Below are 26,520 nucleotides of genomic sequence, written 5' to 3' on the forward strand. Positions count from 1 at the left end.
AATATCCGTCCCGATCATATAATTAATCAGGTATAGATCAAATCTAATATCCAGGGTCCGAGTTACAGAGATGCTTAGGGCTCTGGAACCCGCCCATATTAGCGGCATTGATGAAGTCACTAGTCTTCTGGGAATCACCACTGCAAATAGCGCCACACCAAACAGGACGGCTGTCATGGCCGTAAGGCTGCAGGATATACTCCTTGTCCTGGTAATCGGAGTCGACTGCACCGCTGACATCACACACCGGGATCGTGAAGATACCTTCCCAAGACGCACCCTGGGAGCCGGGGCTTGCCCAGGCGCTGGAAACTGCGTCCGAGGCACGATCAGCTGCAGTTTTGGAGTCGTAGTTGTAGCCGGCGACGTTGTAGGCGTCGAGGGAGGAGTTGATGATGTCCTACGTGAATTAGTATCATGTATTGAACTTAGGCTTTGTTTGACTTACTTGGACGCTGACACCGCTGTAGGCACCCTGTCCTAGCTGATCGGCTCCTGGGGGAGAGGCAACCCATCCCCACTGGTGAGATGTCGTGGAGATCACATCGTTCTCCTGCCAGTAATACAAGTACCAAGCCTTGCCATCGCGGCAAACGGTAGCTTCCTGTGGTCCAGATCCAATGCCCTGGTTGTCGCCACAGGAACCACCGCCCATGATGAAGATCTTTTGTGTGCGGTACAGCTGGTTGATGGAGACACCGACCAGCATGTTGGTCATGGCGTCGGTGACTGCGTTCTTGTCGACACCGGGGTAGGAAAGGAAGGCTCCACCAGAGAGATAGCTGCGGATATCGGCGTTGCCGTAAGACTGGCCGCTCATCAATTGGTTGTTCGCAGTCGTGAAAGACTTCAGGGAGTCCACGACGATACTGCCAAGGATACCGCCCAGGTCAGCGGACTTTTCGAAGGTGTCATCCTGGCTATTGAATATTTGTTAGTACAGCAATATACAATATCAGGACAGGAAAGCATACTGGTTAGGAAGGGTGTTGACAGCAGCGTTAATTCCTCCACTGGTCAGCGCACTACCAGCACCGGCAATGGCACCGGCAACAGCAGGGCCCAACCCAGCAAATGAAGCACCAACACCAACGACAGTGGTGACAAGAACAAGTACCTCCTTCAGTGCAGTGACACTTTTGTCATCCTTATCCTTGTAGAAAGTCGTGGCCCACGAATCTTTCGACAAAGCCGCACCCAGAGCCGTAGTAGTGAACGCCTCGCCAATACCAGTAAAGTATGTGTGTAGTCGATTCACAGACTCGAGAACGTAGTATGTAGGACGGATATCGTTTCCACGGTCATTGAGCACACGGTTATCGCACAGCTGCAGATCACAGTCCGAGTCCGACCCATCGTCTCGACAACTCCAGTCCGGGTTGCCCATCGACCATTGACCGAAGGCACCAGCGAACCCGCCGGAGCTCTTGGAGATTAGACCGGTATTATTGTTCCACCAGTTGTTGATCCAGTCACCGGTCTTGTAGGTGTCCCAATCGGAGGTTTGTTGGTTGTAGTATTTGGATACTGGACCGCAACGGCGGTAGATACCCATTGGGTGGTGGATGGGGGGAGCTGCCTGCACTGCTGGCAGGAGAGCAAGGGCCGTCAAGGCCAGAGATAGCAGCATTGTTTCTTATTTGATCTGTTCAAAGTACAATGTATCCAATGTCGAGTGGTATGGCTGTCTTTATAGAGATCCATGGTACCTGGATGCTAAGTCCGGTCTTGAGGAAATGTAGGCGACGATCTCTTGTCAATTTGGGAATTTGGTCCATTCATTCGTGTCGTATACATTGTTTCGTTGAGTGTGGACTCCTTCAGTCAGCCCTAGTGAATCTCTCCTTTCCGGTTGATTCAGGGAAAGTCCAGGGCGAAGGTCTTGCAACAATCCTTCAATATCAGCTTGTGGATACAGATCCGGGGATCAAATCAGCTGAGAGGCATGTTCTTAATCGGGAAACTGAGTTTCCCTGATACTAATTTTGGCTGATCGTCAGGGACTCTGAGTACAATATTGTATAATGAAAGTTATAGTGAAAGGGTCCGACCTCGGGAAGACTTTGGGGGCCAAACCTGGAAACCTGAAGAATAACGTCTGTTGACACATAAATGTGAAGATCGTAGCTTCAATTACTTTTCTGGGAAAATGGTGAGGAGAATTTGACTTGTTGCAGGATTCTCAAGATCGTCAGGACCGTCAGGATCGGGGGGTTGAAGAGTAACTAAATTATCTTGCAATTTCAACTTCCAATTACTTTAGTATATCTCATACCAGGTGAGATGAAATGTTGTAGAAAATTGACATCAAATCATGCATTAAAGAAAGTAATTGTCCTCACCAAGTAGTGAAGTATCAAATAGAAAGAGTGTCGTAAATCATCAAGTCGTCTAAAATCAAGATATCACAACACCAGCCCAAGCAAGAATCCTTTCTTACTCAAGAATGAAAGCAAAAAAAAAAACAAAAAAGACACGCCAATAATGCAAACCCCGAAAAAGAGAAATCATGAGTCGCAAAGTCACACATCTTCAATAGCAACAACCCGCTCCACAATCCAGTCCACAAGAGCCTGACCCTCAAGTTTCCACTGACCATCCGTCCACACGTCACTCAACCAATAAGCCCACGGTTTCCCTGACAAGAGCTGCATGTCCCAATGCATAACCGGGGGCCGACGGTTCGGGTGATCGCCTCCAGCCGAGAGGTCTTGGTTGACATTGCGGAATCCAACAGCCGACGTCGGGTTGTTGGTGCCGGCATCGGCTTGACGGATCCGCCATTCACGTTCGGCTTTCTCGCCCGCGCGCCGTGCGACAGCTTCTTCGTCTTCGGCTTGATACAGGTTGCATTTCGTGCATTCTGTGCAACGGGAACCGGGGTTGATGCGAAAATGCTCGCAGAAATGCTTGTAGCCCTCTGGTTCTTCGAACTCGTCGTCGAATAAGTTGGCGCCTTCGCCAAAGGGGTCATCTGGATCACCTGCACCATCGTATGCATCTCGGCGAGGGAGGGGTTGCGCCGTATGTATTGGTGAGCCTAGTGCCTTGCGGCATAGATAGCACATGGAGTAGCCGCAGACGCAGGTGAGTTTGTTGCAGCCTGAGGATTTGACAAAGGAGAGGCAGCAGCGTGGACAAGTGCGTTTCACAGCGGCCGTGCGGGCGGCCTCGACGGTGGCGCGCAGATCTAATAGTAAGGGCTCATGACAGACATGTGGGTCTCGCCATGGCTTTTGACATGTCATACAGCTGATGCGTAGACAAGAGGGGTTGGCACATTTGAAACGCTTGGGCCGGATCTTGAGACAAAGGTTGCGGATTGCATTGCCAAAGACCGCTGTCACGGTGGCTGGGTCCAAAAGAAGGAGAATAAGAACAGGAATCACGAGTAATGGGACAAGGTCAAGGATGAGAAGGGTCATTAGAATTGTAGGGATGATGCCGCCGTCGCGGCGTAGCCGCCAGCATACACCTCGAGATGAAGGGTGGTAGACGGGGTCGATTTCAGCATAGGAGCAGAATGGACACCGAATGAGCTTTAGCTGGGACTTCATGAGGGTCTCGGAAGAAAGTCGGTCTTCGAATTTGCGGTATGTCTCAGAACCAGCCGTGCCGAGAAGAATCGCCTGCTTGACAATCTGGGGATGAAGACATCCTTCGCATGACCCAACAGACAGTGGCGCAAGACACTTCAAAGATGACCGTTCCAAGTCCACAGATTTGCCCCAGCCTTGTCCAAACAGCGCTTCGTGGACAGTTCGCTGTATGCAATGGTAGCAAATAATATGAGTATTAGTCGAACAGGTCGCGATTTGCTCGAATGTCACATCCGCGAAGCAGCACTCGCATTCAAACAGAGCATCAACGGCCTGCGCTTCTTTCTCATTCAGATCGGAAGCAAATCGGAAATCCTTGCCTTCCTGTTCTTCCCGCCTTTGACGTAACAGCGGTGCCACCATCATCTCATGGAGCTCGGCATCCAGCTCGCTAGATCCTGTTTCTTTCAGTGCAGGGACCAACTCCCCATCTGCGCTGCGATGCCAGACCATAAATGGGTGTTCTTCGCGGTCCTTCTTCCTCCTGAACGATGGGAACATACTGTTGAATGTCGCGCGCCAGGTCCGACGCGATAGGTCGCGGAGTATCGGTCGAGCTCGAACATAGCTGAAGTTCACCTCGGCCAGTACAGCTTCGATGGTGCTTTTGTTGAGACTGTTGAACTCCTTGACCATGGCCATTCGCACAGCCGTCTTGTACTTATTGGACCGGAATCGCTCTTCGGGAGGAACCAGGCCAGTTTCGGAGTCGGGTTGAGAGAAGTCTTCTGAAGCTGTGCTAGCAACTCCCTGCGCATCTGCTTCGCTGTTCCCTTCTGGCAGGTTCCATCGTCCAGAAACCCATTTCTTCTTATGTCTCAGCAGCTCTTCCACGCACACCTGCGTCCTGCTCTGTCCGTCAAAACGCACGAGCAGTTCGCGGAATACTTCTATCTGGACATCCGGAAATATTCGAACCAAAGTCTCAAGCGTATTGTTGAGTTCATCTTGTTCTCGCTGTTGTTCCTCCGTTTCGTGGGCCGAGAGCTGACCGGAGCGAGATCGAGTGTTGCCGAAGGGGTTATTACGAAGGGCTTCGCTGAGGGTGGTGGAATAGCTGTTCGGGGAGGATCCTGTCTGTCCCAACGGTGATTTCCAGGCACGACTGGAGGAGCTGGAAGAGCTAGAGGCTGAAGGTCGGGGTCGGGATTGCGGCGCGGGCGTATTGCCGTCAGCGGGGCGTGGGGATGATACGGACGATCTCGAGAAGCCCGGGACAGGCAGCGAGAGCACCATGATTTTGTGTGTAGGCTAAGCTACATCGTTTGTAATGAGTTTAAATAGATAACACAAGATGTAGAGATTGTTAAATAAGAAAGCTCGGAATGTCTGGAGAATCAAAAGGAATGAAGGAAAATGTTACATAAGACGCGTTTGCCGCCTAGCACTTCAGGCACTTTCTATAACTAGATGTGACTTACCTCTCTATATCTACAAGATTGCATATGGTTATATGTGATTTTGTATATGAGTCTTTTCTTAAATTGCTATCCTCTTTCTATTAATAAGCTGCCATCGTCCATTTATTCCGAATCATCCCTTACTTCATGTGAGATATTGCATTTCCGGCAAATTGACTTACTGCATATAATCAAGAACCTGTACGCACCTCTTTAGTATACTTCTGACTATATAGTTACATCGATTTACAGTAAAGAGGAGCTAACCAGGCATAATAGCCTCTACATCTCCATGTTAGCATGCTTCTAGGGTTTATCTAAGTTTAATTTACAGAGTACGGGTGAATATATTAGTAGTTATGTCGAGTTATTTGCAGTAGGAATGTAGACATACAAAGACTATATGGGATATATACTAGTAAAACCTGAAGGGGTTGTCAGACAGGCCAGGATCCAAGGTTCTAGCCCTAGAGTATTTGGGTGTTTTGACAATTTGTCCGAAGTACTGGCTAGGTAAATTACCCCTTACATTGTGTTCTTTATCTTGTGACAGGGGTTTTAGGGTTCTAGACCTTCATGAATAAAAGAATGTGATAGACAACATTGGTCTCAAAGTGTATTGATCATCCTTGCAATGCAAAAGACAAAAACGTGCGCCGTGTAGATCATCCGAATGAACAATCTATGGATCATAGTCTAATCTAACCTGAGATGTATTTATGATAACAAAATTAAGTCCTGGCAAAAAAGATAAGGAGTATACCGTGGTATCTAAGAATACAAAAAAAAGCACTTTTGGTCATTAAAAGAAAATAGACACGCTCGAACGCTTCGCAAAAAGGGAAACACCAGCGCTAACAGTATATGTATGGGAATCCCAATCATAAGTATGAGTTTGTCTTTTTGACATTGTGAGAAAAATTCGTCATTCCAATTTGCCAGCAATGATACTGCTGCAACGGGAGACGTTCGCACTAGTGGGAGGCGAGGCACCACGGCGCATAGTGCAGCCATCTTCTTCGAGCCACCACTTGGGATAAGGGCCAGGGATGAAATTGCCCTGGGCATCCCAGCCAGCAACCCAGTGGATGCCGTCGTCGAGGAGGAAGAAGCGCAGCTTCTCCGGACGCGCACCCTTGTGCAACGGGGCGTCGAACCAGCGACAGCGATCCTCTAATTCCGATTCGAACATGTATCGATGAAGGATGCGGCAATAGACCAGGGCTGCCGGAATTTTTTCTTCGTTTTCGTGTCCATCCCGATGGATGAGGTGCCAGCCGCGACCTGGGAGGAATCTGTAGGTTCCTGGAACGGGGGATTGCCAGTGCTGTTCCTTGAGGTTGCTGTCGCGATCACCCATCTGGAACCAGTAGACTGGGCAGAAGATGGTGCGCGCACAGAGAAAGAGGTTGGGGGCCATGTTGTGTATAAAGAGCAATGTGCGGAAATGGTAGTATGTGCGATGACTTGTCCCACGAAAATCGGGTGGGAAAGTCCAGGTTGATATAGAAACAGCGCTGAAGTACAGGGAATGTCAAAGGACTGGGCTATGCGTCGGCAGCCATGGTAATAAAAAAAGAAATATCAAGGTCAAAATCCAAGTTGAGATGGGAATTTTGACGGGTCTTCCGCTAGGCAGAGAGAAGCTCGGGGAGGGAAACCAACCCCCTGAAGATAATTCTTTTTTTTGTAGAATAAAGAATGCGGAACAGCGAATGCACTTGGCACGGGGGATTGTTGATTTGGTGCAGCAAGGACTGGGAATGTCCAAGTCAGACTGGTCAGACAACAAAAGGATTCCGTTATCGATGCGGTGAGGAGTTGACGTGCTTTATTGAGTTGATAAATAAAGGCGTCTTGATAAGCTTGCAGATTGTGACCCAAGAGCTTTGTCCTTTTAAAGAGGTGTGATGGAGGGTGGGAAACGAATCAAGAGTGAGCTTGAGCGGCAACACGCAGTAAATACGCACGGCCAACCGTTGTTAGAGCTTAGCAGGGTGTGCTAGAGATGAAACATTTGACTGGATGAATGTCGCCATGGTGATTTATAGCTGGGATGATATAGGGTGAAAGGAAGAGTTAGAAATAGGGTGTGTGTGCTGGAATTATACAGGGCGGTCTAGTAATTGTGGATTGGAGAAAAAAGTCAATCGGATCCACCCTCTCCCGCGGGAAACGGGTAGCTAATGATTGACGGAAGTACGGAGTACCTTGGCTAGGCTCCCCTATAATTACTAGTATAAGCCCTGTTTCGTGTTTCGGGTTCCATGTTCGCTGAAGTTTCTTAAAATCCCTCGTTGAGTTTCCTGAAAATTTTTGTTCCCCATCAGCCGCACCATCATTATTGAATTTTTGTTCCAGGTACTTTTTGTATAAGATCCACACACAAAAGACATTTGGTATTACGTACCTAGGTAGTCACAACCAAGCACAGTGGACCTTGCCAAGGGCTCTTGGATAGAGATGCCTAATTCGATATGTCATATTATATTATTCAATATTCAATATTCAATATTTCATTTTCTTATAATTTATACCAAATATCCAAAATATCTATGTTAGCGATATATATAGAGTCAGAGTTTTGCTTTGGGGTTTCAATTTTTGTATTTTTAAATATTCACACTAAGCGGAACTTGCCAGACAGATAGATACTATACTTAGGTACACGAAGCTACGGAGTCTTCTCTACGGAGGTACGTAGAAGCTACATACAAATAGTACAAGGCAGTAAGATTAAAATTTGGATCCCTGAGGCTGGGCAAAGACTCGGGGTGGCCCTAAATACTAAATATAGTCTGCTAGATATTATCATCTTCGTATGATTAACAGCCTTAATCCCCGGGAACCCTTTCCGATGGAATAGACTTTTCTCCGAGTCCTTGATTTTTTTTCATGTGTGATCGATGCTGCATCTTATGCCCACACAGGAAGCCCCAGGACGCACATTTACTAGATGACGACACATGTACCTATGTGGGCAATGGCCCAGCCCATGAAAGCCTAGAATGTCTATGCCAAGCAATTACTGGGGAAAGAAAAAAGAAGAAAAAAGATCACATGGACCTCACAGGGAAAAAAGATTGAGAACTAAAACAAATAGAGAAAAACCAAGAGGTAGTATATACAAAGAGGCAACAATCTGTTCTGAGATTTCTTCGTTTTGCCAGTGGGATATCGCTTCAATTACTTTACAGCTTGGCCTTAGCGCCCTCCAGGAGCTCAGCACCAGCACCAGTGATGGCAGGCTTACCGGTCTCAACAACGGTGGCCTGGAACAGAACCTTGTTGCCCTCCTTCCACATCTCAGTCTTGAGAGTCTGGCCGGGCAGAACGACACCCGCGAAGCGGACCTTGAGGTTCTTGTAGGCGCCGTACTGGGAGAAGATGGCCTTGGCAGCGACACCGAGAGAGCAGAGACCGTGCAGAATGGGGGTCTTGAAGCCACCAACCTTGCTGAACTCGGGGTCAATGTGGAGGGGGTTGCGGTCGCCATTCAGGCGGTACAGAGCAGCTTGGTCCTCGGAGGTCTTTTCCTCAACCACAGCGTCGGGGGCGCGCGAGGGAGCCTTGTAGGAGGCTGTCGCGGCCTTGGCACGTGGGGCAGTGGGCTTGGGGGATCCTCCGAAACCGCCACTGCCACGAATGAAGACGGTGGACTCGTTGTAAAACAGATCCTCGCCGGTCTTGGCGTCCTTGGTGGTGTAACCGGCGATGACGATGGCCGCGTTGCCCTTGTCGACAACATCGATGAGCTTGGGGTAGGTCAAGGTCTTGGCGGTGGTGGGGATGGGGAACTTGCGGACCTCCATGTATTGCTCGCCGTGGAGCAGCATCATGGGGGAGAAGTTCTTCACCAGGTCGTCCATGTTCCAGGGAGTAGCGGTGTTGAACCAAGGAACAACACCGTACGATGGGAGGGCCTGGAAGTGGTCGTTGTTCTCGTAGACCAAGGGCAAGTCGGTGCGCTTGGCACCCACGCTGAGATTGTAGAGGATCACATCGCGATCCTCGTAGTCGAAGGGAGTACCCTCGGTAGACATAGTCTTGGCGTTCTCGATGTTCTTCAGAGTCTCGTTCTCGCCAGCGGGCTCGCCGTGCGCACGGTTAGACATGTTAGCCATGATCTTCTCGACACCAGCCTGGCCATCCTCGGGGTGGTCAGCGCGACCATCTTCGAAGTTGACGATCTTGTTCCAGTTGCGGACCACTTCCTCGGGGGTCAACTTGACGTCCACGGGGAAGCCGTGGCCGCCGGTGCGCTGCCAGCGGGTGCGGCCGAACCAACCGCTACCGCACTCGAACAAACCCTTGGTGGAGGGCTCGGGGGCCATGTCGGAGCACAGCAAGACAACCAGAGGAGCAACATAGTCAGGCTTGAAGGCCTGGACCATCTCCTCGGGCATGATGGTGCGGGTCATGTTGGTACCAGCGTTGGGAGCAATGGTGTTGACCTTAATATTGTACTTGGCGCCCTCCATAGCGAGAGTGCGGGAGAGACCCAAGATGCCAAGCTTGGCGGCGGCATAGTTGGCCTGGCCGAAGTTGCCGTAGATACCACTGGTACTGGCAGTGTTGACAACACGGCCGTACTTCTGCTTGAGGAAGTAGGGCCAGGCAGCCTTGGTCACCTTGTAGGTACCACGCAAGTGGACATTGATGACAGAGTTCCACAGGTTGTCATCCATGTTAGTGAAAGCCTTGTCACGCAGAATTCCAGCGTTGTTGACAAGGATATCAATGCGGCCGAAGGCATCGATGGCGCTCTTGACAACGGCATCACCGTCCTCGCAGTTGGCCTTGTTGCCAACGGCCTCACCACCGAGCTTCTTGATCTCCTGAACCACGGGCTCGGGGTCAACAAGATCGTTGACGACAACCTTGGCACCGAGCTTGGCAAACTGCAAGCAGTATGCGCGGCCAAGACCGGCACCACCACCGGTGACCAGGGCAACACGGCCCTTGAAGTCGGGCTCCTCGCCAGCTGGCGCGCTGGGCATCTTCAGGCCGTCCTCTAAGTAGGCCATGAAGTCGGCAGGGCCAGTGGGGTATTCGGGTTTAGAGAAATCGTTGACATCCTTCCACTTGCGGGCAATTGCACCGGGGGTCAGGGACTCATCGGTCTTCAGGAGACCACCCTTAGCCCGCTCCCAGCGGAGCTTGGCGACGTGGCCACCGCCAACCTCATAGATACCACCGGTCTCGGTGGTGTTAGAGGAGTGCACAAGAGCAGCCACCAGAGGAACAACCCAGTCGGGCTTCAAGTTCTCCAAAACATCAGGGGGCATAACAGTCGCGGTCATGCGGCTGGCAGCTGATCGTAGAATTAGCTCGACTGGTCCGTGCACACAGGGTTTGTCGACTTACCGATGGGAGCAATAACGTTGGCAATAATGTTGTATTTGGCACCCTCCTTGGCCAGCGTCTCGGTGAAACCGACCTGGCCAAGTTTGGCGGCCGAGTAGTTGGCTTGACCGAAGCTACCGAAGAGACCAGCAGCCGAAGCGGTGTTGATCACACGGCCAAACTTTTGTTTCCGGAAGTGAGGCCACGCGGCTCTAGCACACTGTAAAGAAAAAACCCAATCAATCTCCGAATATGTAATGGTAGAGCCTTCATTGTTCCGAGAAAGAAAATGCTCACCTTGTATGCCCCGTAGGTGTGAACTGTGTTGATCAAATCCCAGTCGGCATCCTTCATGTTCTTGAAGCTGACATCCCGCAGGATACCAGCGTTGTTGAGCAGAATATCGATACGGCCGAAAGCCTTAATAGCAGTGTCGATGATAGCTTCACCGTTCTCGACGCTGTCGTAGTTGGCGACGGCCTTACCGCCGGCGGCGCGGATCTCCTCGACGACAACATCTGCGGCCTTGAGTACTGTCAGTCTTCTGTCGGTTTGTTTTGAATATGTCGGGGTAGATACCTTTCCTGACTTGCCCTCACCATTGTGAGAGACACCAAGGTCGTTTACTACGACGTTGGCGCCCCTTGAGGCGAAGAAGAGAGCATATGCTTTTCCCAGACCACCGCCAGCGCCGGTGACGACGACCGTCTGGTTATCAAATCGTAGTTCGGACATTATGTGTGGTATCCGAAGGTTATGTGGATATTATTGAGACCAAAAAGAAAGAAAGCTGGAGAAGGAGGGTTTAAAGTAGCTCGGCAAGCTGGGGGAGGGGACCTCGGCACGATCGAGTTCTGTGGTAACGGAAAGAAATATACTCCGTATAGTGTGTATTGTTGTATTATTACATGGCAGATTCATGTATCACATGCCGTGTGTCCACAACTATTACTAGTTATATATATTATTGAGACACTATGAATGTATGTGCTAGTTACATATGTATGCATGTATTATAATTGATCATAAAGTACGGAGTACTTAGTTTCATATGTATCTTCCCCATACTACCAAAAGTAACTACCGAGTACCTGCTGACTCAGGCATGTGATGCCCGACGTCATTACCATGTGCAAACATTGACTTCAGATTCACAGTTATGTACATATATATCATTTTATACTAGGTATCCCGATTCTATAAGATAAATCCATAGATCTTTATTATATATAATATACACATATGTATATAAAGTTGGAGAAAGTAGCGGCTGAACTAACCCCGTGGGGGTACACTCGGCCGAGTTCCTTCTCTGAAAATATTGCACATATAGATCTTACTTTGTACAAGTATTTGGTAGTTTAGACAATTCCATTCACAATGCCTGAAATTATAGACGACAAATCGCAGCACTGTATCCCCTATCTGCTCGAACGCTTACGCATCCATACCGAGCGGCACAGCGGCAATACCCCGCCATTCTTCATCGGTCTCAATGGCGTGCAGGGTGCCGGCAAGACAGTACTAGTATGTCAACCTTACACTCCATGGATGCCTCGGTATATCAGCTATCTCCTCGGAAAAAGAAACTAACACCACATACCACCAGGTGTCCTCTCTTAATGATACCCTCCGATCAGAGCCATATTCGCTTTCCGTCGTGACCTTATCCCTCGATGATATTTACCTGACACACGCCGATCAGGTCGCTTTGGCTCAGGCGCACCCATCAAATCCACTTTTGCAGCATCGTGGTCAACCTTCTACCCACGATCTTGCATTGGGCGAGGAGGTGTTTGCTTCGCTGGCGGCCGAACGGTTGACGGCCATTCCACAGTACGATAAATCTGCCTTTTCAGGTCAAGGTGATCGTGTTCCGAAGGATCAATGGAAAATCGTCAATGAAGAGGGACAGAAAAAGGTCAAGGTGGTGATCTTTGAGGGATGGTGTGTGGGTTTCCGCGCGTGGGATGATCTAACCCTGCGCGTGAAATGGGAGGCTGCTGTGCGCCAGAAGGAATCCGGCGATTATAATGGACGGCTGGGACATGTTCAGTTTGAAGATGTCAAGGCTGTGAACGATGCCTTGAGGCAATATGATGTTTTGACCAAGTGGGTTCTTAAACATGTCGTGTGAATGAATAAATGCCATGCTAACATGTGATTTCCCTTGCAGCAAGCTTGATGCTTTGATTCATATGTATGGGTTGTGTTTAAATTTCGAACATTTCAAGACACTAACTTGGTCTAGTGATGCCGAGAATCCTAGTTTCGTTTATGAATGGCGCCAGGAACAGGAACGCACTCTTCGTGCGACCAAAGGCACCGGAATGACCGAAGAACAGGTCAATCAATTTGTGGACGGCTGTGCGTATATCTTCGAGCGTTGGACTTGTGACTATACTAATTGTGAATACCTGAAGATTACCCATCGTATGAGCTTTTCACCGAAACTCTCCGTGAGGGCGCATTCAAGCCTGGTCTGCATAGACCGTCGTCATCGGACACTGAATGGCAAGGCCGACAGCTTCGTTTGGTGGTCAATCGTAATAGGAGAGTTCAGAAGGTCATTGAGATTTGATCTGACAGTCCTGCTACACAGAGATCAAGTCTAAATTTACAACGTACATCGGCCCAAAGCGAGTGAGTTGTAGACAACTGCTCACAATTCGACTCAACACGAATAAAATATCCTCAAAGAAACCACATGCAGTACGAACAAACAATACAAAATTGAACTAAACACCGAAGCATAATTAATACTCGGTTTGCACAAATATCTGATGGTCCATACCGGTGGCTCACCACTTGGGCAGGAGACTCGGACCTCGGGACGGTACTCGGTTTCACCTAATGCCGAGACGAGAAATACTCCAGCAAATTTGTAGACAAGTACGTTGTATCGTTGATGCGTACGAGACTACGAAACGGCTACCAACTACGAAGTAGATAGTCCCTTGACAAAGCGATTGGGTTGTTTGAAGCATTAAATTGATCGGAGACCCCAGACCATAGTATCGCTAAAAATAATTGACTAGTGGATATAAACAGCCCGTGCAAAAAACAACCCAAGACAGTAAAGTCGTAAAATTTTGTAAAATTTTTGGCGGTGCGCTCAAAAAGAACACCTGACCAGATCCCTCATGAGAAGAAAAAAATCTAGTTCATCTGGCGGATGAGACCGTTGATGTTCTCCTCACGGTTACCGGTGTCACCACCCTCGATGTAGTGCTTGAACTTGCGAGTGCGGAATCCACCAGTGGGGTTGGACAGCTTGAAGGGCCACAGGAAGTTGTTGGCCTGCTTGAAGTTGGGGCCGACGGTGTAGATCTCGTGGATGAGATCCTCCATGCAGACAATGCCGAACTTGCCGAGGTGCTCCTCGATGATCTGGTTGTCGGTGAGGGGAGTGCGCATCTTGTCGACCTTTCCGTAACCGCGCTTGTAGAGGAGCTCACGGACGGACTTCAGGTTGGGGTAACCGTAGGCGATGTAGGGGTTGACAATGGTCAACATCTCCTGGGTAGCCTTGGTGAGACGGATGAAGGTACCAGAGTTGATCTGGAGCAGACGCAGGAGTTGGAGGATCTTGCGGGGCTTGGGGGCGATCTTGTTGATACCCTTGATACGGACAACGAAGACCAGCTTGGGCTCATCCTCAACGAAGAAGTTACCCTCAGCACGGGCAACACGGTTGAGGCGGATCTTCTCGCGCTCAGCGTTGCGGTACTCCTGAACGTAGGACTCGGCGCGCTTGAAGATAACACCACGCTTCTCCTTGTTGGCCTGTATGAATCTCAGTCAGCATCAGAGTTTTCATATTTTTTTGGTATAAATGGCAAGTGTTTTTCAAGTACGTGTCAGACCCGAAAGATGGTTAACGAAGGACAGCATTGAGTGTGGTAGCACTCTAGTCAATCGTGGTTGAAAGTTATGCATCATAGAAATTGAAAGGAGGTAGATGGTAGTGAGAGGGGATAGGGATGAACCGACCTTCTTGGTCTTCTCGGCCTCGGCACGGCGCTCAGCGCGGGCAGCCTCCTGGGACTTGCGCTTCTTCAGAAGGGTCTCGGGAACGAGGACCTGGTTCTGGGTGGGAACGGAGCTGTGGCATGTTAGAACAGTCTGTCTAATAGATCAAGACTGAGACAATTCGCCGAGTGAAAGAATTGCAGCATATAGCGCCACATTCTCAACTGAAGGCATAAAAAAAACTCGACGAAATGTCTTTAATCAGTGAGGGCCATGGCTCTGGGTATTTGCGATCAGAAATCTTTTTGGTATTAGTCAGGCATATCCCAGCACTGATGTTCTCAAGCCCGATCACCCAAAGCCAATGATGCCTTCATCCAACAATACCCCAAACAATGTTCGGGAAATATATGTTGACACTTTTCGAAACGGGTGAATGCTGTTACCACATTGTGCGCCCGAGACGATAGCTCTCAACAATATTTTTGGAGGAGAAGGCGCTAGGCGCTTTCAACCTCAAGACTCCATCACCCTCTTTCTTATCCGAATTCGCGACACATTAAGTGTAAAAGGAACCGAGAGAGGGCAGGAAAGATCGAGCTGGTGCCTGGCAGTCATCGCAAACGATGGCTGTGGCATCCCCAGCGAGAAGGACGACTACACCTGCAACCTTACAAACTCAAGCAGAGAATGCATCAGTTTTGGGGAAAGTCAATGTGAAACGTACGTAGTGCCGGCCATTTTGAAGGATGTCGAAGGTTGTCGAGGATGTCAAGAGAAGAAGAAAAGTTCGAAGAAAAGGTTCTTAGGGATGAGATTTCGCTTGTGTGGGTGCGGGCCCACTAGCCAGATGTAGTTAGATCATGTAATGCAATACACGCTAACCGCCTTCATCGAAAGCCCTTATCATCAAGCCGATAAGAAATCGATAAGGGCTAAGTCTTATCGGATGACTTCATGTCTGTCCGCGGTGGTGCTACCAGTTTAGTACTACTTACTGCCTCAATCTACATCCTTCTCTTATTCCACATATTATGTCTCGCCGTGGTGTTGGTATCGGGGCCTTTGCGAATCGAACTCAAACAACTCAGTCATGGGCCACTCATGGCGCGAACCTACGCTCTACGCATACTGCCTCCTTACAGACCCAATTGTCAGTGTTCCAGTCACTGCTTCATACCTTCGCCCTCGAACATAGCTCCACAATCAAATCAAATCCCACCTTCCGGGCAGAGTTTGCGCGCATGTGTAATACCATCGGAGTCGACCCTCTCGCTGCAAGTAACATTAAGGGAAAGAATGGCCGTCGAGGACTGGGGGAGGGGGCAGCTTCTGGACCCAAATTCTGGGCGGTGATATGAACGATTTCTACTTTGAAGTCGCTACTCGCGTTGTGGAATTATGTAGGGAGACAAGGAGCGAGAATGGTGGATTGATCGGCGTTGAGGAGTGCCGCAAGAGAGTGGGAAAGGGCAAGGCGATCGGAAGTGGGCTCGAGGTTTCAGAGTATGATGCAATTCGATGCAATATTATTCCTGGATCTAGCAGCTAACTTGGCTGTTTGTTTGACAGTGATGATATTCTACGTGCTGTTCGATCGCTTGAGCCTCTCGGATCTGGGTTCTCCATTGTTAGCGTCGGCAGCAAGAAGTACATTCGGTCGATTCCAAAAGAGCTCAATACTGACCAGGCCACCGTCCTGGAGGCTATACAGGTTCTCGGTTATGTGAGCGTCTCAATGCTGCGGCTCAACCTAAAATGGGAGAAGGCTCGGGCACAAACTGTCATTGACGATTTACTTGCCGACGGCCTGGTGTGGTTGGATGCTCAGGGGCCTGAGAAAGAATATTGGTCACCTCAAAACCTCCTAGATGATAGTGGATGAGCAGCCATTCCCTCATAACTCACATGATCACTTATACGACTCACGAACAAGACGAAAAACACCCATCCTTTGGTCCCACAGCGCTTCAAGGTAGAAGCATTCGGCCCCTGAATATTTTTTGAACCTCTTCAGTCAAGCCATTAGAAGGCATTCAATAGCCCCGGTCGGCAATTTAATACCAACAACTCATCCCCAATGTGAAACTCCCCACCATGGGCTAAAGCTAAATAAAATTCTGGTGATAGAGCAATCTACAGCAAACCTCAGAAAGAACACAATATTCCCAATAATATACGTCCTAATTACAATTGTGGTCTATAACCATGGGTCGCAAGTTGGTAGTCACATCATCTCCAGGCTGATTGTGTGATATATACTCTTCTCGGCCGATAGTGAGCTTATTACATAGCGTTATGCATATCCAAATTAAGCTCTTAAGATCGACCCAATTTGATGGCCTGCAATAAGTGGTACTAATTTTCTCCCAATTTGATCAACATCCAATCCTGACGATCTCAAATAGTCGCGACTTTGGGTTCTTCTCTCGCCATCATGATCAAAAATTATGTGATGGATGATCTATTGAGTAGCAAAGAAAGCTGGTTTATATGAAGCCCATTGCCTTAGGATAGTTAGCCAACCTCATTGCTGGAATATCACTCTACTGCTCTACTGCTCTACTGCTCTACTGCTCTACTGCTTAAACTCTTAAGGCTAACACGACTTTATCGAGCAACAATGACAACCACAAACACGCAAGATTCTACCAATGGTGACGAAAAAGTCGACAACTTGGTTGATGTCGAACAGCAACAAAAAACTGGCACTTTGTTAGTCGAGACTCCAAAGACTCTCGGTGCAGGAGTATGTCTAGCAGACAATCTATGTTGAGAATGGAATGGTATTGATATTTCACAGTCTGCCCTAGCTCTTGGTGCGTTTGGCACTACTCTCACCACTCTCTCGCTGAGTCTGATGGAATGGAGAGGCGTCACCACGGAGAATGTCTTCGTTGCGAATTTTTTCTTCATCGCGGCCTTCGGTCTGGTTATCACGGCGCAATGGGAATTGTCCATCGGAAATGGATTCGCCTATACGGTTTTCAGTGCTTTTGGTGGGATTGAATGACTTCTATTCTTAGCAACCGCTGTTAATTCTCAAAACATAGGTCTTTTCTACGCTGGTTTTGGTGCGATCCTGACCCCTGCTTTTGGTGTCGCGCAGGCATATGGTAGCACCAGTTCCCCCGAGTATAATAATGCGGTTGGATTTTTTATGATATTATGGACGGTCTTTGTCTTTACTTTCTTGATTGCGTCGCTTCCGAGCAATGTGGCGTATATTTTGGTCTTTCTCTTTGTTGATCTAGGTTTCCTTACTGTTGCGGCGAGCTACTTTGCAATGGCTGATGGAAATGCCACTGCATCGGTGGCTTTGAAGAAGTCTGGTGGAGTTTTTTGCTTCTTGGCTGGATTGATTGGGTGGTATATTGTTTTCCATCTGATGCTGCTAGAGTCTCTTGTGGATCTACCTCTTGGTGATACTTCGCGGCTTTTTGGAAAGAAGAAGAGGCAATAAATACGAGATATAATATGGAATAATGCGCGAGAATGACTTGGTATCGAGAATGATACCATATGCAGATCAGATCAGATTGAAGTTTAGTCTAATGTGAAAATGTGATAGTTGGTTTGTTCATCCTATTATGGTTATTGTTATTTTATAATGTTAATCAACAATGTATCGACAATTATAGCGACATATTCAATCGAATTGACGAATTGAAACTCATTTTTGAGTTGCTGAGATGTAAGTCCCGCCATTGCGTGATATCGACTGAGGAGCATGTAATTATATCGCCCGAGAAATGTACATAGTACAAAACATACATATAATATGTTAGAACCCCTCACATATCACTTCAAATTAATTATATGCCAATTCTCATACACTGGGTATACATACACTATCTATAAAATGTCCCAAAGCGTCCCAGCAACAGACCCCGCTGTCTACGCGGAATACGAATCTAAATGGTCCAATCTTCCCAACACGGAAGAAGCATGGCTGGCTAGAGCCCGCGAAGTGTCCGAGGTCCTAGCCAAAGATGCTGCCCAAAGAGACCAGGAGAACAAGTCCCCGCGGGCCGAAGTAGCTCTGCTTAAGCATTCCGGTTTGACCAAGGTTCTTGGTCCTAAGAAGTATGGCGGCGGCGAACAACCCTGGACCGTGGGATATAAGGTAATCAGAGAGGTTGCGAAAGCAGATGGGTAAGCTACATTTAGATCTTCACAGATGCCGATTATAGTCACTAACAAAGTCCAGATCCATTGGTATGCTGCTTGGCTACCATCTGCTCTGGTCAACCACGGCCAATGTCGTCGGCACACCTGAGCAGGCCGAGCGTACTCATGAATTGATAATCTCAAACAATTACTTTGTCGGTGGCGCTGTGAACCCCCGCGATAGTGATCTGAAGATCGTCTCCGATGGGGATCACATCGTTTTCACCGGAAACAAGTTCTTCAACACTGGCGGCGTGGTTTCCGATCTCACAGTTCTGGAGGGTGTCCTTGAGGGCACTCAAGATCACATTTTTGCCCTGGTCGAGACCCGTCAGGATGGTATTCAGTTTGCTCACAACTGGAACAATATCGGTCTACGTTTGACTGAGTCTGGAGGCGTTAAGATCGACAATGTTCGAGCTCCTTGGACTGACGCTCTTGGCTGGGACGCTTCTAGCAAGAAGCCTCGTGATGATACATTGAAGATTGCATTTCCGACTCTACTCCTGCCAACGTAAGTTCAGACATACCATGTTCTCCGTGATTGCGTGACTCGAGACTGAGCCTTTTTATAGCATTCAACTGGTCTTCAGCAATTTTTACCTAGGAATTGCTCTTGGTGCGCTGGACTTCGCCTCCAAGTACACCACGACCTCTACGCGTGCTTGGCCCTTTGGAGGTGATAATAAGGACTCGCCAACGGATGAGTTCTACATCCTTGAGCGCTATGGTAACTTTTTTGCTCATCTGCGCGCCACAGAAGCACTTGCAGATCGTGCAGGTGATCAGCTCTCTGGGTTATATACTCGCTACCAAGTCGACAAGGCTGCTCTCACTCCTCGGGAGCGTGGAGAGGTTGCCGAGTGGGTGGCAAGTGTCAAGATTGTCACCACTGATGTCGGTCTGCGGGTGACTTCTGGTGTGTTTGAAGTGACTGGAGCCAGGGCTACGGCATCCAAGGTTGGATTGGATCGATTCTGGAGAGATATACGAGTGCATACTCTTCATGATCCGGTGGCGTATAAGAATCGGGAAGTAGGACGATATGCACTTTTGAATGAAGTGCCTGAGCCCAGCTGGTACACTTGATCTGGGTGTTAGTATATAAATAGGGAGAAATGAGACCTGTATGTCAAGTTATAGAAAATGCAGGAATAAAATTAGGAGAGTAGTTAGTAGAAGTAGAAGAAAAGAACTACACTCCATACATAAGGGTCCTAAATGCCGGTCCCAGCGCCCCGCACCGGGCCGATATTCATGGACCGATATTATTATTTTTTCCCCTCCAATTTTTTTCTTCTTTTTTTCTTCTTTTCTTATAGAACCTCGACCCGTTTTTTTTCTTTTACTGACATTTGAGATATTGTTCACTTCCAGCTCTTACGGAACTGTCATCTCTTGTCATAAATCTACTTCAGTCCTTAATCAATTTCTCCAATCCCTGTCTTAACAACCGCCAATATGACTCAAAAGTTCTATGTCACTTACAACCAGGTAAGGATAAACCTTTCCCTCTCCGGTCTATAGACTCAGTCTATAGACTCGATCTCTATTACCAAAAACAGAAATATAAAGAGTTGTCGAGATCTGCGCACTCCCCCGCAAAACTGCAGATTGTCTTATCGCAGTCCACAATTTCTTTTTCTGAACTTTATCTAACAAGCATATCAGGTCCACAAGCTCTGTCAGACCTCGGCCGAGGAAATCCTCAAGGAATTCCACCCCAACCTTATGATCGCCATTGGTGGTGGTGGTTACGTTCCTGCCCGCATCCTTCGGTATGTCAACTCGCACACCACGTGCTCATGCATGTACATGATGCTGACCTGGATTCCCGCAGCTCTTTCCTCAAGCGCGCCGGTGACCCCAACATCCCCATTCAGGCTATTGGTCTCTCCCTCTACGAGGACTTGGGCCGTGGTGACGCCGAGGAGGTCCCCGGTACCAAGGTCACCCGCACCCAATGGCTGGACATGAGCTCTCTCGAGATGGCCAACTTGATTGGCAAGAATATTCTCATCGTTGATGAGGTTGATGATACCCGTACCACTTTGGAGTACGCTGTTCGTGAGCTACAGAAGGATGTTGAGGTTGCTCAAAAGCAGCTTGGCCGTGAGGGCGAGAAGACCAACTTCTTTGTCTTCGTTCTACACGTACGTTTTTGGATTCTAGGAGTTTTGATTGAGATCTGAGCTGATGTTTTTGGATTAGAACAAGGATAAGGTGAAGAAGGGTGTTCTGCCCACCGATATGATGGAGGAAGGTCGTTACCACGCTTCCGTCACCACTAAGGACGTCTGGATTTGCTACCCTTGGGAGGCTAAGTATGTTATACCCACCCGATTTTATTGAAACGATTACAAGGTTACTGACTGCTTTCCAGGGACATTGATGAGCACGATGCTCTGGCCAAGGAGAACCCCATCATCTAAACGGGTGATTGCATTCATAGCGTACCATTTTGCATGGCGCTCTAACAGTATTTCCAAGACAGTTTGGTCCTGGATCTACTGTCCACGCTCGGGGTCGGGCGCTGAGCGTGTGATTTTTACGATATCCTTGATGAATTTTTGTAGAAAAGTTTCTTTCTTATTGGCAGATCGGCAGATTGCCCCAAAAGAATATCTAATTGAAGCTGCATATGCACTTCCTGTTCCACTTGGACAAAAATCGCGCTATGAGCCTGAGTCGCCCACAGATGGGACCTCGGGCATGGAGTTTCGTAGCCGGGTATCAAGAAAATCAGTGTATTGATCGAAAAAGGCGCGGAAACATAGTGTATTATATTGTTCGGGCGCAGCTTTCGATCCTGCATAGACAGCCTCCGCATCCCACCTGAATTCAGACACACCCAGGGTCTGTATCAACCTTCTTCTTAAACACTATATGTTTCGCATTCAATCGATATCGATCTTGCCCTTGCGCAGCTCCACCTTGGCCAGTTCGATCTCCTTTTGTAGCTCGGCGTGCGCCTCGGGGACATCGTTGAAGGTGAAGATCGCGATACCCAGACGGGCGAGGAGGTAACAGGCGAAGACGATAAGGGCGTAGAAGGGAAGCTGGATTGTCACAATATAGGTTAGCTTTCTATCGATTGATAGAATTGCCGGAGTTGTTTCGAGGGGTGGTGAGGATAATTTGGAGTGTTGAATGGACAACATACCACGGGGACAATTTCAGTCTGAACAGTCTCGTTCAAGGGGACAAGGCCAAGGAAGAGAGAGAGGTAAATCTGGCCAATTGTTAGCAAGGTCCAGGGGTGTTTTGCACCGCGGCCAACATACGGACGAGACCAGGAGAAGAACGGAGAGGGCCTGGATAGCTCGTGTCATGGTGAAGGTCAAATCAAAGATTCACAAAAGAGAGGAAAGCGGTCAATTGTGAAAGCACTGTAAGCAAAATGAGGGACTTGGAGGGAGTTGTACAAATAGTTACTGTATGCGGATAGAGGCCAGCTTGAGCGATGCGATTCTTGGCGCCCGCACTAGGTCACTGGACTGCCACATATAACTATAAAAACTACATGTATTTATAGTATGGACTCCAGGGCTAAGCTCTAAATTTAAAGTGATTTGTTATTTTTTCCATTGAATTTTCTATGTTTGATTCTATTTCTTACTTGAAATTCAAGTTAATGCAAAGAGTGTCCCGATATATAAAAAATTGCAGGTATGGACACCAGTGTACAACACGGCCTCGCCACCGTACTGCTCTTTAATACCTTTAGCAAGTACATTCACTATCCCACTGGTGGACTTCTCAGCTGTATCAGGTGCCGACCCAAGGCCCCAACCATGGGCAGTAGCATTCTCCATTGATTCGAGCACCATACCAGTTGATAATCTACCTGGAGGCAGCGTATGCAGCATTAGGGACGGGAGGCTGACGTCTAAGAGAGATTCAGCACCTGTTGCCTATCAATCAAAACCAGCATGTCTTACCCTAAAGATCCAGCGCTGGATCCCATGATAGCATAAACGGGATTTGTGGTCGATTTCTGTAGCAGATCGCGTGTGGCTTGGTACAGCGATACAGGGTCCAACACATTGACCTCAATCTGTTCGATAATGTCAGTTTGCTTGACATCCTTGACCAAAGGGTAGACCTTGGAAATTCCCGCATTGGCAACGACAATATCAAGATGATCAATACCATGACTAGTGGTTTCTTTCACGGAACCAAATGCTGACTGCTCGATACTGGCATCGTACTTGACTACGATGACATGACTGTCTTCGCCTGTCGACAACCTAGCGAGTTCCTTGGCGGTTAAGTGCGCTGGGTCACGAACGGCAGCAATGACGGTCTATGAATATTGCAGTATCAGTCTTTGCCACAAAGATGCGAAATGTGATTGATCCATCAAGGTATTCTGAGATGGTTCGGCTTCGCTGCAAAGCCCTTGACAAGCCCAAGGCCTAAGAGCCTTGGTTGGCTCCGGTGATGAGAACAACAGTTGGATCCATAATAGAAGATAGGAATACTCGACAGTGAAGTATGAAGGAAGGCTATGAAAATGTTTTGTCCTTTTTTTCCTACATTCACGAACCGTTATATATCCATGTTCGCTATTCCTGGATCCACAGGCTGAGAGTGGGAATTATTAATCTAAAACTGACATCTGATTATAGTTCAGATCATGTCGACTATAAGTCCGATGGCGTGAGCGAGGGCTATTTCGCTCATTCTCACCAACATCCTATAAATAATCCCTGTCAATTGGGGACCAGTAACTGGCCAAGTCCGAAATCTCCAAAACCATCTCAATGTCGATATCTGGGAGACTTGCTTTGAATCTACGTCTGGGATTATAACTAAAAACAGTCATAGTCAGAACAAGTTAGTTATAGATCCATATTTGATTAGTTTAATCCAGCACGTGATGGCACATTTTCACCTTTCACCGGATGTGTCCATAGTATAGATGTACTAGAATATGTGCTTATGTAGAATTCGAAGATATAAACTTAAAATAAATACTCATAACCCATCCAAATCCAAATCATAACCATTGAAATCCATGGAGAGAAATCCTGTAGAGAAGAACAAAGTACTCTAACCTAAACAAGATTGGTGCCTGAACCCACCTCAGGCAGCCACCCTCGTTCGTTGGAGTCTAAATTGAGGGATGTGCGATATTTATTAAGCCTCATCTTCCAAGACTGTCCATTCATGGGTCTTGTTGCCTAATCAAAAACATCCACTACTATCATACCAGAGCTTAAATATTGTTCACTCACAGTGTTCAAATTGCTTTGACAGGGTCAACAGGCTGCCATCTAGGCTTCCTCATCCATTTGAGAGAACCTTTCCCAATCGGGCAAAAACTTCATATATTCCCAAATCCACTTGGAAGCAATTAAGCCAATCTCAGTCTGCGGAGAAAATCATCTGATCCCATATCTGCGATATGTCTTCTCCGGGGGGTATATCTACCACCCAAACGACCGACCATGGAGCCGGTCAATCCATCACGAAAAAGGACTTGGAGTTGCCTTCTATTCAAGAAATCCTCACTGATCTCTCTTTCCCTTCTTCCTCTATAGTACCTGGCACGGAAACAGTTGATTTGAAAGAGCAACAAGAGATGTTCCGTGGACTACGAGACATCATTGAAAAGGCCCAGGAGGTCGACGAGGCTGGCAGCACCTTCGATCTCAAAGAGCTTCATGCTTCTCTCGAAGAAGCGGATGAAAACTCTAGACGCGGCCGTCGAGATGCTGAAACTTTGCAAACTGTCTGCGCTACTCTGCACACGTTGTGGGCTTGCAAGTCCGAGTACTTGGTTCAGGCCACCGAGATTATTGCCAATGGTAGCAGAGATCGTAAGTGAATTCTCTGGATATATCGGCTTATTATTGTCTGCTAATGGTGATTTCAGCTTCATGGCGTGCCCCATTCGGACAGTCTGGTGTTTTAAGGTTTTTTTTGGATGTGATCTCGATGAAGGAGGATGTTGATTCTAACCTGCTGCTTCACTCTCTGCGGGTTATTGGCAATTCCTGTGCCGATACAGGTATATATTCATTACTTCTGGTCATATGAAGATGAACTAACGTTGACGCAGACGCAAACAGAGAGATTGTCATCAAAGGAAATTATACCCTAGCTATCATTCGATACTTCCTCGATCCAGATTTGATCTTTGTTGCCATTCCGGTTATCTACAATATCTGCATGGATTATGGTACGGTCTTGGTTTTGAAAAGACTCTGATTATAACAATGAAATGCTTGCTAATACTGTTGCAGAACCGGCACATGCTCAGATCGCTGCCAACCGGACAGCGTACATCTTATTGAAGCTGATCAAAGATGGAGAGATTGAGGACAATGAGGCTTTGCTCAATTTCTCATATGATTTGATTGAATTGGCATCAGAACAAGGTATGTTTTATGTGAAATTTAGAATCTCTCCATATCTAAAACGATGATTGCAGCCGACGGCATTGAAAACTCCCCCGACGGAACCATTCTACTGCTGATGGAGCTTGCTATTGACGAGACCCTTGAGTTTTCTCATTTCTCATCATTGGCAACTGCATTGGCCACCTACTTAGAAAAAGAAAGGTTCCAGACTGTATGTGTATCGAACAAAATGGTCGAAGGCGTGCTGGATGTCCTACGTCGTTCTTCTTTGGTCGACGTGGACCGATCCTCCGCCGAAGATGTCAAGGCCCTCGCCCAGCTTCAACTGAAGATCAACGGGGCCTTGGCCGAGGTATCTGCCTCCCCATTGTTCGCTCAGAACTATCCGCTTGATTCTTCTCTTACACGGACATTGAAGTCGTGGGTTGTCACGACCGAAGACCAGCTTCAGATCTGTGCATGCGTCATGCTTGGCAACCTGGCTCGATCCGATGAGGTTTGCCAGGTGATGGTGCGTGATTTGAAGATTCATGAGGAGTTAATCTCGGTTCTCAATGGTGATTCTCGCGGTGCCGTCCTGCACTCCTCACTTGGTTTCCTGAAGAATCTTGCTATTGCTGGTGACAACAGAACCGTTCTCGGAGAAGCTGGTATCATCGCTACTGTTTCACGACTGTGGGCGTACGAATCTGTTCCGCAGGTTCAATTCTCAGCCGCCAGTATTGCACGCCAGGTGGTAATTTCCTCTGTGGATAACATCGTCCGTCTTCTTGTTCCACTCTCCCAGGACCCAGATTCCCCGGCTTACAAACGAACATATCTATCTTTGCTTTTGTCTCTCTTTGAAAAGACCGACTCCACGCCAATCAAGACGGAAATTGGCCGGACTGTCGCTTCAATCTGTCGAACTCTTAGCCCCAAGGCTCGCGATGGAGATGAAAAAGCAAAGAACTTGCTAGACCGGCTGTTTACTCTACACGATGGTGTTTCACTCCCAGTAGGTGCGATGATCACGCAGACTCAATGGCCTGTTGTGCGCAGTGAAGGCTGGTTTGCTCTCGCTCTGATGGCGAATAATGAATTGGGCTGTGCCGCCGCTGTGGACTGCCTACACAACAGCGAGGTTACTGAGTTACTCAAGACGACTCTAGGTGCGGACACTGTGGATCCAGACCAGACGAAGGAGAAGTCAGAGACAGACAAGTCGCAAGAGACCAAAGACCGGGACAACGCTTTCGTGCTTGTGCAAGGGCTTTTGAAGAATGATGTAAGTATTCTATGCTTTCAATTGGCTGATCGTTTACTAATCTTATACCAGTCCGGCGCACTTCCTGTGGGATATAGAGACATGCTAGAAGATCTGGCAAAGCCTCATGCTTCATTGCTAAAAGCCACATAATGAAATAGACAAGAGCTGTAATAATACATTGGAGCTCGTTCTGTTTGACGTATGAGATTGTTTTGACCGATCCTTTCGGAAAAGGCGTCTCCAAATGCCTATGAAAGAAACAAAAATGCAAAAATCCTCAAATTTTCAAATCTTCAAATCTAGTGGTATTGTAAAACCAGTGACACCCGAAAATATGAGTAAAAACAACTGAGTCCATCATTGACCTTCATCACAATGTATGTACAAAGGCCAGACCAGATTATTGGGTATCTATA

General features: G+C 47.9%; 13 protein-coding genes across 13 annotated transcripts; 6 read left to right on the forward strand and 7 right to left on the reverse strand.

Annotated features, from left to right (window-relative positions):
- Positions 1 to 43: 43 nt before the first annotated feature.
- Positions 44 to 1,630, reverse strand: N7529_011260 (uncharacterized protein; the record flags this gene model as incomplete). Its single annotated transcript, XM_057246786.1, has 3 exons — positions 44 to 400; positions 449 to 920; positions 975 to 1,630. The coding sequence occupies 3 exons, from the start codon at positions 1,628 to 1,630 to the stop codon at positions 44 to 46; spliced, it is 1,485 nt and encodes a 494-aa protein (XP_057092135.1).
- An 892-nt stretch (positions 1,631 to 2,522) lies between these two features.
- On the reverse strand, positions 2,523 to 4,835 carry N7529_011261 (E3 ubiquitin-protein ligase; the record flags this gene model as incomplete). The annotated part of the gene is made up of 1 exon (XM_057246787.1): positions 2,523 to 4,835. The coding sequence occupies one exon, from the start codon at positions 4,833 to 4,835 to the stop codon at positions 2,523 to 2,525; it is 2,313 nt and encodes a 770-aa protein (XP_057092136.1).
- A 1,089-nt stretch (positions 4,836 to 5,924) lies between these two features.
- On the reverse strand, positions 5,925 to 6,419 carry N7529_011262 (uncharacterized protein; the record flags this gene model as incomplete). Its single annotated transcript, XM_057246788.1, has 1 exon — positions 5,925 to 6,419. One exon carries the CDS (start codon positions 6,417 to 6,419, stop codon positions 5,925 to 5,927), a length of 495 nt encoding a protein of 164 aa, XP_057092137.1.
- Positions 6,420 to 8,190: 1,771 nt separating this feature from the next.
- mfp (putative peroxisomal multifunctional beta-oxidation protein (MFP)) lies at positions 8,191 to 11,080 on the reverse strand (the record flags this gene model as incomplete). Its single annotated transcript, XM_057246789.1, has 3 exons — positions 8,191 to 10,313; positions 10,367 to 10,565; positions 10,643 to 11,080. 3 exons carry the CDS (start codon positions 11,078 to 11,080, stop codon positions 8,191 to 8,193), a joined length of 2,760 nt encoding a protein of 919 aa, XP_057092138.1.
- A 645-nt stretch (positions 11,081 to 11,725) lies between these two features.
- Positions 11,726 to 12,960, forward strand: N7529_011264 (TDA10 family protein; the record flags this gene model as incomplete). Its single annotated transcript, XM_057246790.1, has 3 exons — positions 11,726 to 11,872; positions 11,955 to 12,457; positions 12,597 to 12,960. The coding sequence occupies 3 exons, from the start codon at positions 11,726 to 11,728 to the stop codon at positions 12,958 to 12,960; spliced, it is 1,014 nt and encodes a 337-aa protein (XP_057092139.1).
- Positions 12,961 to 13,504: 544 nt separating this feature from the next.
- On the reverse strand, positions 13,505 to 15,058 carry N7529_011265 (60S ribosomal protein uL30; the record flags this gene model as incomplete). The annotated part of the gene is made up of 3 exons (XM_057246791.1): positions 13,505 to 14,131; positions 14,339 to 14,450; positions 15,045 to 15,058. The coding sequence occupies 3 exons, from the start codon at positions 15,056 to 15,058 to the stop codon at positions 13,505 to 13,507; spliced, it is 753 nt and encodes a 250-aa protein (XP_057092140.1).
- A 293-nt stretch (positions 15,059 to 15,351) lies between these two features.
- On the forward strand, positions 15,352 to 16,202 carry N7529_011266 (ESCRT-II subunit protein SNF8; the record flags this gene model as incomplete). The annotated part of the gene is given in 3 exon segments (XM_057246792.1): positions 15,352 to 15,598; positions 15,610 to 15,823; positions 15,890 to 16,202. 3 exon segments carry the CDS (start codon positions 15,352 to 15,354, stop codon positions 16,200 to 16,202), a joined length of 774 nt encoding a protein of 257 aa, XP_057092141.1.
- A 738-nt stretch (positions 16,203 to 16,940) lies between these two features.
- On the forward strand, positions 16,941 to 17,780 carry N7529_011267 (uncharacterized protein; the record flags this gene model as incomplete). The annotated part of the gene is made up of 3 exons (XM_057246793.1): positions 16,941 to 17,066; positions 17,121 to 17,316; positions 17,371 to 17,780. 3 exons carry the CDS (start codon positions 16,941 to 16,943, stop codon positions 17,778 to 17,780), a joined length of 732 nt encoding a protein of 243 aa, XP_057092142.1.
- Positions 17,781 to 18,179: 399 nt separating this feature from the next.
- Positions 18,180 to 19,576, forward strand: N7529_011268 (thermophilic desulfurizing enzyme family protein; the record flags this gene model as incomplete). The annotated part of the gene is made up of 3 exons (XM_057246794.1): positions 18,180 to 18,472; positions 18,528 to 19,001; positions 19,063 to 19,576. 3 exons carry the CDS (start codon positions 18,180 to 18,182, stop codon positions 19,574 to 19,576), a joined length of 1,281 nt encoding a protein of 426 aa, XP_057092143.1.
- Positions 19,577 to 19,948: 372 nt separating this feature from the next.
- N7529_011269 (xanthine phosphoribosyltransferase) lies at positions 19,949 to 20,919 on the forward strand (the record flags this gene model as incomplete). Its single annotated transcript, XM_057246795.1, has 5 exons — positions 19,949 to 19,981; positions 20,159 to 20,265; positions 20,328 to 20,640; positions 20,699 to 20,811; positions 20,871 to 20,919. 5 exons carry the CDS (start codon positions 19,949 to 19,951, stop codon positions 20,917 to 20,919), a joined length of 615 nt encoding a protein of 204 aa, XP_057092144.1.
- A 465-nt stretch (positions 20,920 to 21,384) lies between these two features.
- On the reverse strand, positions 21,385 to 21,819 carry N7529_011270 (dolichol-phosphate mannosyltransferase subunit 3; the record flags this gene model as incomplete). Its single annotated transcript, XM_057246796.1, has 3 exons — positions 21,385 to 21,546; positions 21,651 to 21,719; positions 21,772 to 21,819. The coding sequence occupies 3 exons, from the start codon at positions 21,817 to 21,819 to the stop codon at positions 21,385 to 21,387; spliced, it is 279 nt and encodes a 92-aa protein (XP_057092145.1).
- Positions 21,820 to 22,330: 511 nt separating this feature from the next.
- Positions 22,331 to 23,185, reverse strand: N7529_011271 (uncharacterized protein; the record flags this gene model as incomplete). Its single annotated transcript, XM_057246797.1, has 3 exons — positions 22,331 to 22,376; positions 22,429 to 22,793; positions 23,180 to 23,185. The coding sequence occupies 3 exons, from the start codon at positions 23,183 to 23,185 to the stop codon at positions 22,331 to 22,333; spliced, it is 417 nt and encodes a 138-aa protein (XP_057092146.1).
- Positions 23,186 to 23,897: 712 nt separating this feature from the next.
- Positions 23,898 to 26,254, forward strand: N7529_011272 (uncharacterized protein; the record flags this gene model as incomplete). The annotated part of the gene is made up of 6 exons (XM_057246798.1): positions 23,898 to 24,312; positions 24,369 to 24,503; positions 24,555 to 24,674; positions 24,739 to 24,873; positions 24,927 to 26,122; positions 26,174 to 26,254. The coding sequence occupies 6 exons, from the start codon at positions 23,898 to 23,900 to the stop codon at positions 26,252 to 26,254; spliced, it is 2,082 nt and encodes a 693-aa protein (XP_057092147.1).
- Between the last annotated feature and the right edge of the window lie 266 nt (positions 26,255 to 26,520).

Source organism: Penicillium soppii (assembly GCF_028829465.1).
Source record: "Penicillium soppii strain IBT 18220 chromosome Unknown utg000010l, whole genome shotgun sequence".
Lineage (NCBI taxonomy): Eukaryota > Fungi > Ascomycota > Eurotiomycetes > Eurotiales > Aspergillaceae > Penicillium > Penicillium soppii.